The 13,291-nt window shown below is 58.8% G+C and overlaps 4 protein-coding genes across 4 annotated transcripts; 2 read left to right on the top strand and 2 right to left on the bottom strand.

The window, feature by feature from the left end:
• Positions 1-2,705: 2,705 nt before the first annotated feature.
• FTR1 (high-affinity iron permease) lies at positions 2,706-4,128 on the top strand (the record flags this gene model as incomplete). Its single annotated transcript, XM_047987501.1, has 3 exons — positions 2,706-2,861; positions 3,078-3,719; positions 3,835-4,128. The coding sequence occupies 3 exons, from the start codon at positions 2,706-2,708 to the stop codon at positions 4,126-4,128; spliced, it is 1,092 nt and encodes a 363-aa protein (XP_047843486.1).
• Positions 4,096-6,203, bottom strand: JDV02_006141 (uncharacterized protein). The gene is made up of 2 exons (XM_047987500.1): positions 5,059-6,203; positions 4,096-4,963 (listed from the first exon to the last, which is right to left on the bottom strand). The coding sequence occupies exons 1-2, from the start codon at positions 5,951-5,953 to the stop codon at positions 4,368-4,370; spliced, it is 1,491 nt and encodes a 496-aa protein (XP_047843485.1). The 5' UTR covers positions 5,954-6,203; the 3' UTR covers positions 4,096-4,367.
• Positions 6,204-6,351: 148 nt separating this feature from the next.
• On the top strand, positions 6,352-10,053 carry JDV02_006139 (uncharacterized protein). Its single transcript, XM_047987498.1, has 5 exons — positions 6,352-7,746; positions 7,807-7,861; positions 7,935-9,056; positions 9,129-9,424; positions 9,492-10,053. The coding sequence occupies exons 1-5, from the start codon at positions 7,656-7,658 to the stop codon at positions 9,809-9,811; spliced, it is 1,884 nt and encodes a 627-aa protein (XP_047843483.1). The 5' UTR covers positions 6,352-7,655; the 3' UTR covers positions 9,812-10,053.
• Positions 6,449-7,319, bottom strand: JDV02_006140 (uncharacterized protein; the record flags this gene model as incomplete). The annotated part of the gene is made up of 3 exons (XM_047987499.1): positions 7,233-7,319; positions 6,978-7,161; positions 6,449-6,899 (listed from the first exon to the last, which is right to left on the bottom strand). Coding segments are annotated over exons 1-3 (636 nt in total). The 5' UTR covers positions 7,234-7,319.
• Positions 10,054-13,291: the final 3,238 nt, after the last annotated feature.

Raw genomic sequence — 13,291 nt, 5'->3', positions numbered from 1 at the left:
AGGTGGAGGGTTGTGTTGGGGTGGATTCCATGCGGCGTCGTGTGGAGCGGTCCGGGGTTTGGTGCAACGACAGAAACAAAAGCAAGTGACCCGAGGATGGAAGTCGAACGATATCCGGCGGAACTTTGTCTGTTTTTTGTTCTGCTTCTTTCTTTCGTCCCACAATAGGAAGGGAGAGAGCCACGAGGGGTAAACGAAAACATCGAAAGCGGACACATTCGCCGACTTGTGCATGAACCATCTGTTCGCCGACGCCGTTATTACCGTGTCCGGGAAGGGTTCGAGAATCTTGAGCGGTGCGGTTACTTTGCAGCTGGTGCGTTATATCGGTCCGCTATCGGTACCTGGTGGTAGCAGTAGTAGTAGTAGTAGCAGAGGCGGCTGGCAACCTTGCGATCGGCCTCGCCCCAGCCCCGCCCGCGGAGAGCGGACGGCGGTGGCATTGCAGACTGACATTTTCCGGTGGACTGATTTCCCTCACCCCCGTCCGTCGTTCCTTCGTTTGTTGTTTGTTGTTTGTCGGGCATGTGAACTGGACAGACATCGACATGACTGACTGGTAGATGTTACTACAACTCTCCATGGTGTGTTGTTGGGTCCCTAGTCGGGTCAATGCTATTGCTGCTGCTGCTGTTGCTGGCCGCGACGCCAAGATCCTAAATAGGCCGAGGTTCCCCTCCCCCTGTTGCCAGCCGGGGCGTGACGACAGAAAAACGCAGTGGGAAGCGAAATGGGGATGGGAGCAAGGGGAAGAGAAAAACCTTGATGAATCAGTCGGCTCTCCTCCCTCTCTCTGTCTCTCTGTCGCCAAAGCTGGAAGGTGTTGCGCTTGCCGCCCCAGCAGCTGAAAATGGATCCCCGCGCGCAAGCCAGAGGGCAAGAGATTGACGAACAGAGAAAGAAAGCGCGCGGCGTGTACAAAGTCTGCCGCCCGCAGAGGGACCGAGCAAAAGACAACCCGAGGCGGCGTGAATGATGGAAGTCGCTCGCTCCATCCTGTCGGCGCAAAGATGCCGGTGGCTTGCCGCGCTAACGGCACCAGCTGGGTCCCTGTGCCAAGCACAGATTGGCGCGGGCTTCCAGCGCGATGCCGCATCGGGCAGTGCAGTGCAGCCCAGGGCAGGGGGCCACTGGGAACCCCCCAAGACCCCCGTCGACGCTGGGAAGGAGGCAGATGGAGGGGAGAAGCCATCAACAAGTGATTGATTGATTGACTGATTGATTGCGGCGATCACCAGGGCCGCACCCCTGCCCAGGCTGCCCCCCACTGCACTGGGCTGGGCTTGGCTTGGCTGGACTGGCCCCTCCCCATGACCGGTGGTTGAAGGGATACCTGCCTTGTGCTGCTGGGCTGGGCTGGACGGAACTGGCGGCTGGCATTTCTGATCTGACGATAACTACTAGCCCTGACTGCGCTGCCTGGGTCGCTGAGAGTAGGACCCCGCTGGCGGCGACAGGTGGGGTGATTTCATCCATCATCGCCCATGCCAAGGGATACTGCCAGCTGCCCGCGCAGTGGAGCCCGGGCACCTTCCTCAGCAGCTACTAGCTTCCATCGAGGCAGGGGCCCTGCAGCGCACCACCCACCACCACTGCCGCTCCACTTGGCGGATTACCAAACGCCCAGTCCACAGGCAGCTGGAGCCTCCATATGCTCCATCTCCATCCCGTCCATCTGGGCATCGTCACAACGCCAGCGACAGCCGGTGAGCCAAGCCATACAGCCCAGCAGCATCCATGACAGAAAGTGCGGGCGCACACTTCAGGTGCCTTCCAAGGCTTCCTGCCATTCACCTCTCACTCCACCACCACCATCATAATCATCATCATCGTCCACGCACGCATGGATGGTGTGGGGGCTTCGATGGTAGTGGGTTTTTCTCATGGGCCAAGGGTAAGTTGTTGGTGGCATGACGATGCAGCCAGGCCAGCCAGCAGAGCTACGTACCACAACAAGCGAGCGAGCCTCTGGATGCGATGCCATGAATCCGGCTCGTGGAGCGGATCCCCTCCTCTTCCACATTGGATCCATGCACATGGACCGACGGGACCAACAGCCAGGCCAGCAGCCGCACCACGCGCGCAACCAGAATTTTCTACATGAATTTGTTTTTATCTGATCCGAAGCCGCTCCCCCCTTCTCTCGTCCTCTACCGCGGAATACATGCCCTACTAAGATAATCAAGATCCCGGTCCTCGCCGCGGGCCCGCGCACCCACACCCACCACCACATCCACGCCCACGCCCACGCCCACCCGCCTGGACCCTCCCCCCTCCCATGGCCCATCCCATCTCCCGATGCCCAGGCACTGGAGTTACTAGATAATCAGACAGGGAGTCGCTTGGCACCGGCAGGCATGTCACCTACTTGCCCGCATGCTGTCTCTCTGTCAACCATCCGCCTGTTTGTCTCTTCTTGTCTTTTTCGGTGCTGTCTGTCTATAGGATCTGGCCGACGCTTCCTTGTCCGCCGATCTGCATAGTTGGTGTACGGACCTGGACAACTTTGTCCAAGCATCACGTTAAAGCAGCAGAGCTGCCGCTTCCTTCTCATTCTCCTCGGAGGGGTTTGGTTGTGACGCGCAGAGAGATAGATACACACATACACGCCCGCGCTCAGTACATCCTCCTCTTCGCCCTCCTCCTCTTCCTCCTCCCTCTCCTCGCCCAGCGCATCCCTCTTCCCTGCCCTGCTGCCCGTCATCATGGCCAAGGACGTCTTTTCCGTCCCCGTCTTCCTCATCGTCTTTCGCGAGACGCTTGAGACGGTCATCATCGTCTCCGTCCTGCTGGCCTTCCTTAAGCAGACGCTCGACGGACCCAATCGCGATGTCAAGATCTACAAGAAGCTGCGGCGACAGGTACGTTCCTTCTAGTAGTAGATCAGTTTACACGCCTCGTCATGCCCCCTCATCATGTCCCCTTGATGATACGAACGCATTCCTCCATCAACTTCCCCTTGTCTCGTCGTCAAGATGGGAAGAAAGGGCAAAAGGAGAGGGAGGATCGAACCCCATCTACCTGCCGCACCATTATATACCAAAGGTAAAATGAACAACAGTTGACCCCCTCGACAGATCTGGCTCGGCGTCGGTGCCGGCTTCCTCATCTGCATGATCATCGCCGCCGCCCTCATCGGCGTCTTCTACACCGTCGGCAGCAACTCGTGGGAGGCCAACGAGCACTACTACGAGGGCGCCTTCTGCCTCGTCGCCTCGCTCATCATCACCGTCATGGGCGTCGCCCTCCTGCGCATCGGCAAGATGCAGGAGAAGTGGCGCGTCAAGCTCGCCCGCTCCCTCGAGGCGCCCCTCAGGGGTGGCAACCGCCGCCGCTGGCTCGCGCGCTTCTTCGAAAAGTACGCCATGTTCGCCCTGCCCTTCATCACCGTCCTGCGCGAGGGCATCGAGGCTGTCGTCTTCGTCGCCGGCGTCTCCTTCTCCGCCCCCGCCTACGCCGTGCCCCTGCCCGTCGTCGTCGGCCTGTTCGTCGGCGGCTTCATCGGCTGGCTCCTCTACAAGGGCGGCTCCACGGCCAAGCTGCAGATCTTCCTCGTCGCCTCCACATGCTTGCTCTACCTCGTCTCCGCGGGTCTCTTCTCCCGCTCCGTCTGGCACTTTGAGGCCCAGAAGTGGAACGAGGCCGTCGGCGGCGACGCCACGGAGACGGGCAACGGCGCTGGCTCTTACGACATTGACAAGAGCGTGTGGCACGTCAACGTACGTTCTCGACCATTGCAGCCCCCTTTCCCACTGTTCCCCTTCTCCTTTCCCTGTGCCTCCCTCACCGCCAACCATTATGCGAGTCCGTGCCCATTACTGACATGCCCGACAGTGCTGCCAGCCAGACGGTGCCACCGACGGTGGTTGGGGCATCTTCAACGCCATTCTCGGCTGGACAAACTCGGCCACGTACGGGTCCGTCATCTCGTACAACCTGTACTGGCTCTTTGTCATCTGCATGTTCGTCGCGCTGCGCTTCCGTGAGCTCAAGGGCCACTGGCCCCTGATGAAGGCCAAGGCCGCTTCCTCTTCTGCGGACACAGAGAGCCGCAGCGGAAGCGACGCCGCTGGCGTCGCCGAGTCCAAGGGCGCCCTGCGGGAGAAGACGACGACGGCAAGCGTCTGAGGAGGGGCAAACGTCCTCTGACCAGCTCTAATTCCACACATGCTGTCTGTGTGTCTATGGAAGACCCCCTTTCTCGACCCTATACCCCCGCCCGGTTGGCTCTAGAGGGCCTGCCCCGCATCTAGCGTCTTACGAAGGACCTGCCGGGCCATCAATCACCGGTAGGGTGGGATTTGCGTCTCTCTAATATATCTGCACGAAGTGCTGCTTGTAAACATTTGGCGTCGTATCATGAAACATCAGGCCTCTGGTGTCCAGTCCCACGCGTCCGCCGTGAAGAGGCTCAACGCCATGTGGTCCGCATGCATCGCCCCTTCATAACGCAGACGTTTGTCATGAGCAACAGCTCGAGTGAACGCAAACGTGGTGCCACTGTCGTCATCCGTCGAGCTTATTTTCGTCGTGCGGCTTTTCCAAGAGACCTGCGCGCGCCGCCTCTTCCAGTCCGCGTGGGAGATGGAGACGACATTGGCGGAGAGCATGGTTCGTATGTAGTCGAGGATGGCCTTGATGCGCAGCTGCGGCCCGCAGTTGACGTGGTGCTTGTCGACCTGGTAGTTGGGGCACTGCCTCAGCGTGGCGATGAGCTCCTCGAGGTCGAGGTGCGGCGTGTCGGGGACGGCGTCGAGCGACGACTGGGAGTAGTCGACGAGGAAGAGGAGCTCCTTGGACTTGAGGAAGCGGTGGAGCTGCCCCAGCTGGAAGATGTCGCAGGCGGCGCTGGTGTCGTAGCCGAGCTTGCACTGCCTGTCCCGCGACGAGTACAGGTCGAGGAAGTGGCGCTGAACCGACGAGACGGTGTTGAGGATGCACTCGCGCCTGTACTGCAGCTCATCTGCAACGCGTTCACGTCAGCCATCGTACGAGAGGCACGTCCACGGCGGGAGGAGGAGGAGGAGGAGGAGGAGGAGGAGAGCGCGCATTACCTACCTTCCAGGCCCTCGGGCAAGTTCCACCAGGCGGCGCTCAAGCGCGGGTCCGCCTCATGGAATGCGCTCCAGAGCCTCGACCCCCTCATGATGAGCTCCCGCGACGACTGCAGCAGCCGCATCGCCTGTCCCAGCAGCCACGCGACCAGGACCTTTTGCCGCAACACCTGCTCGATCTGGGTCGGGTGGCCCGTCGCGTCGTCGACCAACGGCCTGTTGCTCGTGACGGGCCACTTGAACTTGAGCTCGTGGTTGAGCGCGCGGGCCACGGGGGCGACGCAGTCGAAGCGGTCGGCGATGATGGCCAGCGTCAGGGCGTACGACATGAGCGACTTGGCGTTGTTGCTGTTGCGCGCCGGCCGCCCGTGGATGATGCTCAACATGACCTCGAACGCGAGCTCCCGGCCCGTCGCCTCGGTGGCCTGGTCGTCATCCGCCACGGCGACGACGGGCAGGTCGCGGACGGCTGCCTCGGCGGGCTTGATGCCCGCGAGGGAGAGCTTGGCGTGCGCGTCGGCGACGAGCCGCGCCTCGCGGAACTGGTGGTTCGACAAGAGGTTCTCAAAGTAGCGCGAGTGCCGGCTCAGCGCCCGGGAGCTCACCCTGTACGCCACCTTGAGCGTCGTCTTCATCGTCGTCGTCGACGCCGCCGCCGCCGGCCTGGGCCCGAGTCGCGCGGTGGCCGCGGCCGACGACGAGAGCCTGCCGTTGGGGGCGGTCGAAACTCCTGCTGCTGCTGCCTGTCGGTTCTTCTTCAGGGTCGCCGGAGACGTCTCAAACGTCACCTCCAGGACGAGATCCCCGTCCTTGGCGACCGTGACGACGCCGGAGGAGTCATCCGCGCTGGCATTTTCGGATGCGTCTCCGTCTGCGGCCACGGACGGCGTTGCGGACATGGACCGGCGGGAGGGGGCAGGGCGGCGATGTGGCGGGCGTTGCGGCGGGTGCTGCTGAGGACGAGAGGGTGTGCGTCTTGTGCGGCGTGCGAGAACGGCATGCCAGCCCTTGAAGCGGCCCTGGACGGTACTCCAGATGGGTATATGGTGTGAGTCTGGTGGCGGCGACGGTTGTGCGTAGAGGATACGAAGAGTTCGTGAGTTCAAGGTTGCCTACAGCACAGAGTCCGGCGCGCAGGTGCGGTGAAGTTCTCAAGCTTAGCTGGGTGTGATGTGGTTCGTCAGGCACTGGAGGCACTCTGACATGGCATGCTGTTAGTAGGTACCCACTTTGCCACCCGCGGCGCTACTAATAAGCTAGGGGTCCGTTCCTCAACAGCGGCAACGTCCAATTGACCTAAACCCTCTCTCCATTTATCGACCGTATAAGTCACAGTGCAAGCCCGTTCAACCGGCCGTCCAACACAAAAGTGTGATCACTTCCCTAAGCCTCATTCACCTCCGATACCACATTCGAGTGACTTTTGTTCGCCGCATCTTCGCCTGAAGCTGAAAGACGCCGTACATGAGCGCCTCTGCCGTCGGAGGGCATCCTGGGACGTAGACATCCACCGGAAGAATGCGGTCGACTCCCCGGACGACGGAATAGCTATAGTGGTAGTAGCCGCCGCCGTTGGCACAGCTGCCCATGCTGATGACCCATTTCGGGTCCGGGATCTGGTCGTACAACTGGCGCAGCGCCGGCGCCATCTTGTTGGTGACGGTGCCCGCGACGATCATGACGTCGGCCTGCCGAGGAGAGGCCCGGAAGATGATGCCCAGCCTATCTTGGTCGTACCGCGGCATGGAAAGTTGAATCATCTCTACGCCGCAGCAGGCGAGCGCGAACGTCAGAGGCCACAGCGAAGACTGTCGACCCCAGTTGATGAGGGAATCCAAGGTGGTTCTGCCGCTGTTAGCGGAGAACAGTAGTGACTGCCAGCTGTGGACAGTGTCCAGTGGGGATGGGCAACAGGACACATACAGGGCGTATTCGACCGTGTTTGGCACAGACAGAGCTGTCCGGCCTGAAATCGTTCCGGGACTGGTATCGGAGACATCGGCGTCGGCTTGGTGGGTGTGGCTCAAGCGAACAAAGGGCAGCATGGGTTGCCGGTGAAGTTGCGGCCGGGTGCGGCTCTGCACAAGAAGCGCAGCTCTATTTCTCACTGCAAGTTGCATAAGTATTGGAAGCTGTGTTGCCAAATGGTTGGTACGGCCGACGGAGTCTACTACTCACTTGTGGCTTACACCTGGTTAGGGGACTCCTCGATGGACGGTGGGCGGAAGGTTTGCCTGCCAAAACTTTTGGTCGTCGATTGTTTCGTGGGAGCCAGACTGGTGTAGAAGAATAAGCTAGAATACCTGGGGCTTGATTCGACACATGAACAAGACAGGGCCATGGCTTTGCGGTGCTCGAGCCGTGACTTATAAGTGTCGGTGCCGGACAGCTTACACAGTCCGGGTGTAGCTCTTATTCGGCACGTAACTCCACAATAATGGCCAGCCGTCGGGAAATACCCACCAGCACGCACTAAACACCACGGGATGGCTCGGTGAAAACCCACCACGCGTCGACCTCATCCATGCATGCTCCCTCCCGGCTCAAGGCAAGGGCAACAGCCTGCGGCTGGCTCGTCCCTGTTTGGCGCCCGCACGCATCATGCCGGTGCCTGCGAATCGTTCCTACAGCTGCACCGCTTGCGGCAAGCATTACGCGCGGAAAAACCACCTCTCCCGCCACAAAGCAACTCGTGAGTCTCCATAGACCAAGTCCTCGGCCAGATGCTTCAAGCGCTTACCACCTTCCACAGACGATCGCGTCTCACGCTATGAATGCCATGGCTGTGAGAAGACATTCTCTCGCAGGTGACTAACGACCTCTCACTCATCAGCTCCAAAGAGCCACCTTGACTGAATCTAACACTTGCGCGCCCAAAAGCGACGTCCTGCGCAAGCACTGGACCAAGTGCCCCAGGAAACACGACAATTCGCAGCTGCCTCAGCCAGTACGCGGACGGAAACCAAAATCCTGCGAGCAATGCGCCCGCAGCAAGGTGACCTGCGACAAGGCGGAACCATGCGGACGGTGTTGTGTTCGCCGTCTCACGTGCAGTTATGCCCGGGTGCGAAGAGACGCATCCACGGCCAAGACCGCTTCCAACAAGTCGTCTCAGCTTGGCGATGAGGAGTCCGACGGCGGTACGACAAGATCCGGTGCCACGTTCCTTCTCAGTTTGACGAACCCGAAAGCCGCAACCATGCTGGAGTCCTTTGCGGACGATGACCCGGCTGCGTTGCCCGACATGGCGACTACCAGCTCTGCCGAGGAGGCGTTCCTGCGCAGTCTTGACAGTTTTATGATGGATCTGGGTTACCCTGAGACGGACGAGATCGACGTGCCGTTCCCGTCTGGAGACTTGATCTCTGATCTGCCGTCGCCCGTATTCCGACCAGAGGCACTGGCAATACTGCAAAACAAGACCGAGCCCCTCATCCATGATTTACACCAGTTGCATCAGTCTCTCGCCGCCTACGATCCGTGTTACCACACTTTGTTCGACAGACCTACCGCGAAGCAAGTGCTCGCTCCCGAAAGCATCATCCGCTTCGCAGCGACCTACTTCCACCTCAGTCACCATCACGTCCCTATCGTCCACCGCCCCTCGTTCGGCTCGCCACACACCGCAACGACGCTGCTGCTCGCCGTGACGCTTGCTGGGGCCCTGCGATCGCCACCCCGAGATGACGCCCTTTCCGTGTGGGCCATGGCGCGACTGTTTGAAGAGTATATTTTTCTTCGGCTTGCGGATATCATGTCCACTTACCCTGGGACTTCATTGTCACTAGTGCACGCGGGCGAGCTCTTGGAGACGCTGCAGGCAGCGATCCTGCTCAACAATGTACAGTTCATGGACAATAATATAGCGACCCGGCGGAGGATCCGAACGCAGAGGCTGCCGGCCTTGGTTGCCTCCGTCCGACGGCTCGGCTTGTTCGCGATGAGGCAGTCCACTGCCGCCGCGGACTGGGCACAACATGTCCAAGAACAAAGCTGTATCCGGTAAGCAGACAGGCCCGGGAGCGCATCCATCTCTTTTAAAAACAAACCCATCGCTCAACTCGCTCGGTGCAGAATCGCCCATTGGACAGCCATGGCCGACTGGCACCAAAGCATCATGTTTCACATGCCACCGCTGGTGACCATATCCGAACTGACTGGGGATATGCCTGGCGCGGGAGCCGCGTGGGATGCTGAATCTTTCTTGACGTCCGAGGGGAAAGACTGCCAACCAGAAGAAACAAGCGCGCAGAACAGCCTGCGCTCCGTCAGCGACTATATCCGCGTCCTAATGCAAGACAGCATCGAGGTTTCGCACGTCGCCGCCCTGCGCCGTGTGTCCATGTCGAACATGTATCTGATCATAACTGGTAAGCACGAGTTGCTACCTGAATCAGAGTCTACAGTTGTAAGCGCACGCGCGCTGACAGAACCCAGGGCTCTCTTGCGCCATCGTGTCCGGACACGTCATGTCGACCATAGCCGAGAGCGCGCCGGCCTTGGAGAGGGCGCTGCGTCGATGGCAAGATGTATGGAAGTTCCTGGCCCAGAGCAGGCAGGGGGCATGTGGCGACCTGGCCGGCTGTGGTATCGAGCGCTACAGCGACGGGCAGTGCTGGGCGGCGCGGAGGATGCTCGAGTCGTTGGTTCCGGGGGACGAACCACATGCCTTCTTCCAACGAGTCGGACATGACACTCTCGCGGAGTTTCACGGCTTCTTGGCCCAGCAGCAAAAGAAGTCTTGTAGTAGTACATAGCACGAGTAAGAGCAGACCCTGAGCTCCGGGATTTGAGAAGATGCCACGGCGTCCCAAGAGGATGGTTTCGGAGGTTCTAGCTGTGGGGCAGCGGCACGTACGATGTCATCAGCGCCCTCGTGGGTAGCCGCTCCTTGCCTGGTTAGCTAATGAGGCGGAGAAGGAAGAATTGTTACCCCTGCTCAGCCTTTCTCTTTGCATCGTGCGGTCGGATTCTCCCCGGTACATGCGGAGTACACAACACTGTTGCTCTTGGTCGCTGCCACGGGGCATTTTGTTGATCGCCCTGGCCCTGCGGCAGGGGGGGAGCGGCAAGGGCGGGCCGACCCTAGACGGTTTTGTGCGGTGCGTGTGGCGCCAGGTCGCTCCAACGCTGGGCCTGCTGCGTCTGTACGTTACGCGATCCGTGTGTGCGCTATGGATAAGGCGACAGAGATGATGGGCGCTGTCAGCTGATGACAGTACTGGTGCCTGCCTGCTTTGCTCTCAGAGTCCAGGAGTCGAATGGACAGCGACACCTGTGCTGAGGCGGCCCGCGAAGACGGTCGGTCGGTGCAACGGGTATACTAACGTTACCACGTCGGCCTGGATGTATGTCTCTTGTTTCTTTGTCCATGTCCCCCGTCTCGTCGTCAGCTCACCAACGGTCACGGTGAGACATGGCGGTTCCGCAACAAGTGTCGAACAGCTCGTCGACAAAGGATTGGATGCCAATCATCGTACTTTGTAGGGCGGTGATGCTACCTACAGGCTGTCACGGTCGCCGCTTCGCGAATCGTTCTGAGACGGCCAAACGATGCCTGCGGTGATCGACACCATTGACCGCTCCGCATTAATACTATGCAGCCTCGACCAAGCCAAGGCGGGTGATTCGGTTTGCGCCTCCCTCGCCCGCCGGATCACCCGCTGCAGGAACCTGGATGCGTTCCCGCCCATGGTATGGAGCGTTGTTGGCCTCATCACACTGACTGGTGACGGGCTCTGCAATGCCGCCAACATGGGGGGCGGGCAACACTCTGGTGCGGGAGGGACCCCGATGCACGGCAGTCAGCCTGCGAGGCTGAATGTCTGATTGCCGTGCCGTCCCAATTTGCCTCTCCTTTTTTGCATCAAGAGGCAATGGTCAACCGTCGCCGATCACCGGCTATATTCTCTAAAATGCCAAACCGTCCATTCTCGCTACGGGAGGGCTTATAAAACTCTTGATAGGTGATGCCGGGACTGGAGCCAGTGTTGACCTGCAAGCATTCATTGGCTTCAGTCCGGCAGAGATCGGGCGCCAATCAGTTCCATCATCACCATACCTAGTTTACCGCATAAGTACCTTCGTTAATACTACTACTACTACCCACGTGAGCCTTTTTGCATCAATCGATGTCTTGCTTGGAATTCGCCGAGTCCCCCCTCGGGTTCAAAGGTGATCCTGATATTGTTAGTGCACCATTCAATGCCAGCAGCAGGCGATGATCGCGCATCAAGACTCCCGTCTAGTCGATACTGATTCTACTCAAGGCAGGTGTAGGGGTATGTGATGCCAATCACCGGGACAAAGAAATAATCATTGGCTGATCCTGCAGGTCATTACATCTTTCTGCATTTATGCAATTCTCACGAGCTTTTTGACCGGCTACCTCTATCTATTCGTCGACGGCATCGTCCCTTCGGATTGGAACAACTTTCTCGACTGGCTTGCTCAGGAAAAGGCCCGAAATCTCTCCAGATTTATTCGCCGTGGAGTGCTTCGGCTTGTGGTTTGGGTATGCCCCAGGTCGACACATGAGTCTCTCGGCCGAGCGTGGGGCCGCATCAGTGCAGTCCGCAAGGACAGTCTTCAATCGATCTGCCTAGCACTCGCAGATACACAGCTCATCACCGGCGCCTCGATTTTTATCGTCCTTTACTCTACACACGAAAGCATAACCCAGTATCACTACTTCATAGGGTCGCAGCTATCCATCCTGGCCTTTGTGTCATACCAGGCCATCTTCTCTGCCATTGCCGACAAGCTCAAAGCAACGCCGCTCTATATGCGCCTTTGGAGGTACCTCTGGATCGTCTGCCTATCTACCGGGAGCTTTGTGTATTTCATCGTCGCGTACAACAACTGTTTCATGATGGACAGGCTCTGGGGACAGCCGGTCTCGTGCGAGTTTGAAGCCTTGAATTCTCGGAAGGCCGACATGTACACCCCGCCCAACACCTTTTATCTTCCGGTCACGCTCGCTGTCCTATTCTGGGGACTCTTATCAGTCACGCTCCTTTTGTTTCCCGAGATCATGGAATGGCATTCCACAAAGACCATCATAAGCTGGGTCTACTACGCGTTGTGGTGGCCGGCAAGACGCCTATCGCTAGCCAACCAGGCCGCTTCCCAGTCGAATCCTGTCAGAAAGGCAGTTTTATCTTTTCTTAACATAGCATTCCTTTCATTCAGAGAAGTATTGCTGTCGCGAGCATTGGACTTGTTGAGAGTTTACGGCTTGTTGATCACGGCTATTCAAGGTATAGTTGAGGAGCGGCGGGAGGCACCCAGCCAAGGGCGAGAAGACGACGAGAGCAAATGGGGCTTTGGCCAAATCCTCCCACTTTTAATCCTGGCGATACCGCTATCTTCCTTTCTTGAGGAGCTCTGGGGTATGGCTCATCTCATTTGGCCCGCAAAAGTCATTGATGGCGGTGATGTTTTACACGGGTCAATGGCTAATTGGAGTGCTCGCAGGACATACGCACAAGGACATGGACCCGCCTCGAGACACAGGCGAATACCGACGACAGCGCTGAGGTGCAAGGCATTCAGCTCCAATCACATGGGTCGTCGTGCCATCAACACCACGACACTTCACGCCCAGCATCGGCAGAACCGCAGCGGGCTGGACTGCGCAGGGCACAGACGTTTCGAGCACGGGACACCAGGGTCAGCGCTATTGTCATTCCAACGTTGGCAGCGATCACACGGTTGAAACCCCAGCCCGACCCCTCGGAGACGGAGCCGCTGGAGACGGAGGTTTTCGGGAAAGTGTGGTTTCAGTGGTGGCTGGTGTTTTTACTCGTGTTTTGCTTTGCGGGTGTAACATTTCTGGGCATTGGAGTTGGACTTCCTCTGTAGGCTTTTCCATCAAAGGACATCAGCGAGTATTGGCAGCAATCGCATGGACCCATGTGGGTGCCAATCAGGCGGGCAAGCGAATACCTGTGGATGCATTCACTCAGCATCAGCACCATCAATGTGATGTCTAATGGCGTGAATCCTCCGACAGGAGCGTCATATCTCGTGTAAGGAAGGGCATCCAACGACTTGCGACGCATCCTCCTTGCTACTGGTCGCGGGTTGGATGGACTGGAACGTCAGGCTCCTTCAGGTTGCGCAATCAGCCAAGCAGTGTCTGTTGATGTCGAGCAGAGGACAATGGCGGTCGGCAGAACCGTCTGACCACGACGCATTACTCGAGGAGGGCAGGCAGAGTGTTAACGTCGTCGATC

The sequence above is a fragment of the Purpureocillium takamizusanense genome, chromosome 5 (genome assembly GCF_022605165.1).
Source record: "Purpureocillium takamizusanense chromosome 5, complete sequence".
NCBI classification, from domain to species: Eukaryota; Fungi; Ascomycota; class Sordariomycetes; order Hypocreales; family Ophiocordycipitaceae; genus Purpureocillium; species Purpureocillium takamizusanense.
This window is presented reverse-complemented; position numbering and strand designations above follow the sequence as displayed.

Excerpts from the sequence above, each read along its gene's own strand:
- JDV02_006141 (XM_047987500.1), bottom strand. The coding sequence starts at position 5,953 with ATGTCCGCAACGCCGTCCGTGGCCGCAGACGGAGACGCATCCGAAAAT. Across the intron at positions 4,964-5,058 it reads CTTGCCCGAGGGCCTGGAAG|ATGAGCTGCAGTACAGGCGC; the intron begins GTAGGTAATGCG and ends AACGCGTTGCAG.
- JDV02_006139 (XM_047987498.1), top strand. The coding sequence starts at position 7,656 with ATGCCGGTGCCTGCGAATCGTTCCTACAGCTGCACCGCTTGCGGCAAG. Across the intron at positions 7,747-7,806 it reads CTCCCGCCACAAAGCAACTC|ACGATCGCGTCTCACGCTAT; the intron begins GTGAGTCTCCAT and ends CACCTTCCACAG. Across the intron at positions 9,425-9,491 it reads CATGTATCTGATCATAACTG|GGCTCTCTTGCGCCATCGTG; the intron begins GTAAGCACGAGT and ends GACAGAACCCAG.